The 6,401-nt window shown below is 39.8% G+C and overlaps 1 protein-coding gene across 1 annotated transcript; it reads left to right on the top strand.

The window, feature by feature from the left end:
- Positions 1-3,702: 3,702 nt before the first annotated feature.
- Positions 3,703-5,961, top strand: tnni1c (troponin I, skeletal, slow c). The gene is made up of 7 exons (XM_080027288.1): positions 3,703-3,782; positions 4,062-4,080; positions 4,590-4,631; positions 4,794-4,925; positions 5,067-5,156; positions 5,286-5,468; positions 5,559-5,961. Exons 1-7 carry the CDS (start codon positions 3,772-3,774, stop codon positions 5,643-5,645), a joined length of 564 nt encoding a protein of 187 aa, XP_079883414.1. The 5' UTR covers positions 3,703-3,771; the 3' UTR covers positions 5,646-5,961.
- The last annotated feature ends 440 nt before the right edge of the window (positions 5,962-6,401 follow it).

The raw sequence follows: 6,401 nt of genomic DNA, 5'->3' as shown, positions 1-6,401 counted from the left end.
TGTATGCTTAGGCACAGAGCCGGCCCAAGCCTTCAGGGGGGCCTAAGCGAAATATGATTAGGGGGCCCCTCTCCAATGTTAGCGCTGCTGAAACTATAGATCTTTGTTAAATATCATTCACACACCCAGTGTTTTCCGCTAGTGCCTCCACTGTGCGGCTGTGCGAAAATATTTGACAGGCGAGATTCAGACCCTCCTAGGGGGGTCCGGGGGTATGCCCCCCCGGGAGATTTTTTTTAACCTTTTTAAAGTGAAATGCTTGAATCTGGTGCACTTTGAGAGGAAAATTAAGAGGCTAAATCTGAGAAATTGTGTGAACAAATAATTTGGAGACACTGGGTCAGATGAATTAGAAGCTATTGAAGAAGGACACATGGATTTTCCATAAAAATATTAATATAGTAAGGCGTCCCCCTCCCGGGCCGGGACCCGGGTTCGATTCCCACCCGCGGTCGTTCTCTGCATGTCACTCCCCTCTCTGCCCCATTTCACCTCTGTCTCTCTGCACTATCAATAAAGCATAAAAATGCCCAAAAAATATCTTTAAAAAAATATATATATATTAATATAAAGTAAAATATTATGGAGGGTCCTCTGGGTTGGGCTTGGAGCTCTTTTTCTTTTACGGGACATATTTCTCTGTAATATAGTGAATGCATTTAAATGCAGTGTGAGGAACTAAGCAGAAGAACTCTGTTGTCCAGCTACTGTATCTTCTTTTCCACAGACAAGGCTGAAATAGGCTATAGACTATACACAGTGCATGGGCAACTGAGGGCAGCCCCATTTCCAATTGTTTTTAAATAAACTCAATGCACACTGTGCATGGATGTGAACGTGACATGATCAGATAATTTCGGATTTCCCCCCAGATGAACTGATTACATTTTTAGGCTATTAATTATCTAGACCAAAACATTTTATTTCTTTTTTTTGTATAATAACTCACATTTGCACAATATGATGTTAATCTCAAACACACAAACTAAAAAAAAAAAAAAAAAAAAAATTTTTTTTTTTTTTTTTTGGAGGTGGCCCCCCAGGCAGTCGGGGGCCCTAAGCGGCCGCTTAGTTCGCTTATGCCTCGGGGCGGCTCTGCTTAGGCAGAAGAATTTATTGGCAAGAAAGGTCCACAATGGCTGCTTGCCATACTGTTTCAGGTGCTGCATGGTTAGGGGCCATGTTAGAGGCCTTTTTGTCACCAAATTCTGAACCTTGTGCCATGTGGATTTGTTTGAATCAAATCACAGAGCCTGCAGCTTGTCACCTCGGTCCAGTAGGAAAGTCAGGCCATAGGTTGGTATTTTTGGCCTCCATGTATTTATGAAGACAAATGTCTGTGCCATCCCTGGAACTATGAAGTGGGGAGTCATCACTCAAGATTAGGTTACACATGTGAGACCATCTGTGTGATGGTGTCTCACCTGGACCCGTTTTAAAGGTTTCAGTTGTCCTCAAATAGCTGTTCAACATTACTTTAGCCTCTCATTCTTTTTACTAGGAGAAATATTTAAAGAGAGAAATGAGGATGTCAAGGAAGTTTTCTATCCAAAAATAGATATTTCTGCTTGTTGTTGGAGACTGCACCGAACCTGTTGGCCCACAACACATAGCCTATCATCACTGTCAGAGGAATGCAGTGTGTCAAAGGAGGTTGATGCCATCAAGGTCAATACTTTCCAACCTTTAAAGGAAGGTAACAGCTATATGAATCATGACAAATATTAGAAACAATCATCTGAAATCAAGGAACTTCCCCTATATTTTCCAACTTTATTTTATTATGTTAGCACAGACACTTCACAACACAATAATGTCCTTGGATGGAAACTCAGCTGTAACAGTCCAAAGACATGCAAGTATGCTGAACTTGAGCATAGCCTGCCTTTTCCCAGTGCCTGCTGTTGGAGGTTGAACCTTGGATATTGAGAGAGTTATGTGTGCACCTGTCCCAGTAATAATGCATTTACCCAAAACTGAAGCCATGTCATTCACAGCTATCACTTGTTGTCAACTCATTTTTTTCATCATTAGTTTAAATCATTGAGCAGACACCGGAAGGTTAACGTTTTCACTTATCCTAAATCTTTACAAGATGTATTCACTCAAAAATGTATATAGTTTGGTTCACAGATCATTAATACTCATAGCCTTTTCCTCTTATGCCAAAATGACTGAGGTCAAGATTTCAGTTTTTCCTTTTTCACATTTTTTACTTTGTTTTGTTTTGTCTCCACAACTATTGGAGAGATTGCCATACCATTAGGTACATAAATTCATGACCTCCTTAGAATTAACTGGTGATCCGCTGACCGCTCCTCTAGAGTCATCATCAGGTCAACATTTCAAATCTTCTACTGCTTTGATTTAGGCCTAAACACCTGTAACATTTATTTCAGATTCTGTGCTTTGTCTTTTGGACTTATTAGGTAGCAATTTTAGTCTATATCTTTACACCTGAATAACTTTATTTTATAGGTTATTCCATTTTGCTCACATAGGGAATAGGCTTAATAAGGTACTGATGGGGGGAAAAGGTACTTCCCCTGGTTACCATGTGTTGAACAGTGACTGTGTGGTTGCCCCACATTGTGTGGATGACAGACAGCATAGCAATAGCACCAGAAAGGTTATTGAATATATCATTGTGACATCTGCTGCAATCACGTCTATATTTCTTGTCGTTGGCTGCAGAAAATGACGTGGGCCTATATGTGCACACAAGTGTCTTGCTGTTTTTTTTTTTTTAACCTTTATTTATACAGGTAAATCCCATTGAGACCGAAGACTCTTTTTCAAGGGAGACCTGTTCCCATTCCCACGTTACCATTCACACACACATACACCGATAGCAGGCTAACTATCAACATTCACACGAGGCAAGGTGTGTGAAGTGTCTTGCCCAAGGACACAACAACCATGACACAAGTGGCAGGCGGGGTTCGAACCTCCAACCCTTTGATCATCAGCCGACCCGCTCTACCAACTGAGCCATAGTCGCCCCAATTGTTGTTTGTGTGTTTGATTGTTTCAGAACTTGGATCCATTTTGTGCGTTAATAGGACATCATCTTTTCCAACTGAGGTGATAATCATACCAGTCAGTAAACAGCTGTTGAGTTAACTAGCAGATCTTTCACAGTGAATCCATGTGACCAAACAAACGTGTTACTGAGAGGTGGGCGGTGTCACAATGCCAGCTATGAGTGATGGGGAGAAAAGGAGAAGATGTCTTACTACTTTCAGTTGCTATGTGTTTTTTATATATAACCTATTTTAAGGCACCACAGATGTCTTCCCATTGTCTGCTATCATCAATACAACAATCGAAGAATCTTACTTGTTAAAACATTTAACAAGTTGCACTTTTGTGATAAACAGGATTTTATTATCATCTTTTTGATCTATAATCCTACTATATATTTGTGGGAGCAGAATGTGACTATGCTGCTACATTCACCATTTTAGTGAAGTGGCTCATACTGAAGTGTTGACCTTTTATTTTGTGCGTAAAGATCTGAAAATGAATGTTGTAGCTGCAAAGAGACAAGAATCAGCAGGTTGTCACTCATTTTCAATGGCTAACTGCTGCACATGGAGAGGCCATCTTCTCAATAGAGGATCTGTGGGGCGCAAGTCTTACATATAAAAGCAAACTGCTGTCAAAGACTGTTCTTATTTCTTACTCGTGTGCATTGAAAAGGCATACAGTTCTGTTAACCAGTGGACTATACTTCTTTTTCAAATCCAGCAGCATCCTAAGGGCTCAAAGATGCCTGATGAGTACGTTCTGGAATGGCAGCATTTAAAATGTTAATTTTTGTATTTATTGACCTGTGCAGCATTTTTGTCACTTAATAACAGTGTTTCTTATTTGCTTGTGTATCTTTGCTTTCTCTGGTCCAATGAATTCTACATGGCCATCACAATGTAAGTTGCAACCTGCATGTCCTTCTAACTGTGCTATCCAACCTTAATAATTGGGAAAGACAATTTGAGGTTCATGTTTTGTCAAAGTTCCTTTTCTTGATTCCTTTCTCCACATTACACACAGGATATCAGTGGCCCCAAGGTGGCGAAGGTAATTATACTTATTTAATCTGAGAATGTGTTCATGAATATTAGTCCTGTCATAAACAGCAAACCACTCATGACAGAATGCAACATTTGAGTGCACAAGTTGAATTGTATAGTTTAATGTTAACTAGGCCTATGTACTGCACTTTATCATAGTAACACTGACTAATAAATTAAAATGTCCTTCTTTAAAAAGATCACTTCAGCAAACACAAAGAATCCTAATAGTTCAACTTTGACCATCTCAATCATGATTTCAGCATGGACTGAACAACTGTCTTTCTTGTTAGATTTTAAAATCAAATTATGTTGAGCAAATGCATGTATGCATTTCCATTTTACAGAGATATTTTTCAGAGAGGGAGCAGCATGCCTGAAGATTAAAAATAGTCAAGAGTTACGAGTAACTGTACCAACCTAGGAATCTGTAGGAATTTTAAATCTATCAGACAAAAGATGAATTGCATTAATACAAGGTCATATGTAATATTTCTCAATTTCTATTCATTTCAGCCAAAATCCAAGATTTCAGCATCCCGAAGGCTATCGTTGAAGGTGAACACCTAATGGAAACATGTCAAATATGCCTGCGTGTAACTTATTAACTGACAAACTTTACACTATATCTATACATGTGAGAGACCCAATCAACAGGAAATTCATCAACTCATCTGCACTTTTACATGCTTCTCTTCATGTTAACTGCGACTCATCCAGATCCTGCTGCTGACACGTGCCACAGAGCAGCTGGAGGCAGAGAAGGCCGCAAGAGAGGAAGAGAAGGTTCGCCACCTGGGAGAAAGCGTTCCCCCACTGCAGCTCACTGGTTTACAATTGGAGGAACTGCAGGTGAGAATCACAACAGACAGTCAGAGGAGGTGGAGGATAACAAAACATGGCCCTGAGACCTTACCATACAAGATGTATTGTTCACAATAATAGGTAGTCTTGTTCCACCTCTACATTTTCGTGTTTGCTGTTGTTTTGTAGACATTCTGTAAGGAGATTCACTCGAAGATTGACAAGGTGGATGAGGAGCGGTATGACTTTGAGGCCAAAGTCATCAAGAACAACAAAGATGTAGGCCTATGACACGCACCATAACACTGCAGATTTAAATGAAAGAGCGTTCAAAAATAGAAGATCATTGGGTGGAAAATAGTTCTTTATCAACAAAAAGTCACCAGCAAAGCTTTTTACCTGCTGTAGATCCATGAATTGAATCGAAAGATAGCGGACATGGGAGGAAAATTCAAGAAGCCGGCTCTGAGGAAGGTGAGAGTGTCTGCAGATGAGATGCTGAAAGCTCTCTTCGGGTCCAAATCCAAGGGCAACATGGACTTGAGGGCAAACCTCAAGTCTGTGAAGAAAGAGGACACCAAACAAGAGAAGGTAAGTCTACACAAGCAGACATGGGTGGGTGTCCAAAATATTTTAAAAAATACAAGTAACTGCAAAAACGGTCTGTGTTGGCTACTTTAGGAGCTGACCGTGGAGGTGGGCGACTGGCGTAAGAACGTGGAGGCCATGTCTGGTATGGAGGGCAGGAAGAAGATGTTTGATGCATGATGTGAGTCAGAACTAGAATCCAATTGAGATAATAAGTAATTTAACAACAATGGAATGTGAAAAACAAAAGAAGAAAATGAAAGAGCTTTAGATATCACACATTTGCTCAGGAGGCCTGTTGCTTGTTTAAGCTCACCAGTGTCATTAATAAACATATAAAGGATGCAAAGACATAACTGTATGCTTTTTTGAAAAAACACTAGTCCATGCCCTGGACGTATTCACATTTGTTCTGCACTTCGAGGCAAGTAGAAGTAGAAGTTAGTTAGAAGTTAGTTTTTATTCTGTTCTCAAATAGACCATTTGTAAAATTGCGTTGTGAATACACAGTATATTACTGCTTAATAATGTTATTATGTATAAGAACACAATAAATGTGTATATTATTGCCTGTCCCTTTGTTTCACTCACACAACTTCCCTATGGATTTCAAGCACATGTTTGAAATCAAGTAACAAGAAGTAGCCTCATTTGTAATTGCAATTGATTGACATTGTCCTTAACAGAGTTATAAAAAGGGTGCTACAGCTGTTTTTCCTGGAAGGTATCTTCATTCAACTCAGCCATTGACTGCGAGTGACAAAGCACCAGAGATTTTTTTCTTTTCAGAGCCTGGATATACTTAGCCTTTCGTCTTGACTGGAATGTATTCCTCTCCAATAATAAATAATAAACACTGCCAGGCACACACCGGTAGCTGTCCTTGGGCTGACATCAAAGGGTTCCTGTAAGGGGAAGGTTGAACGATGAAAAGTC

Source organism: Ammodytes marinus, assembly GCF_949987685.1.
Source record: "Ammodytes marinus genome assembly, chromosome: 5".
Classification (NCBI taxonomy): Eukaryota; Metazoa; Chordata; class Actinopteri; order Uranoscopiformes; family Ammodytidae; genus Ammodytes; species Ammodytes marinus.
The sequence above is the reverse complement of the archived record's forward strand: the minus strand, read 5'-3'. Positions and strand labels throughout refer to the sequence as shown.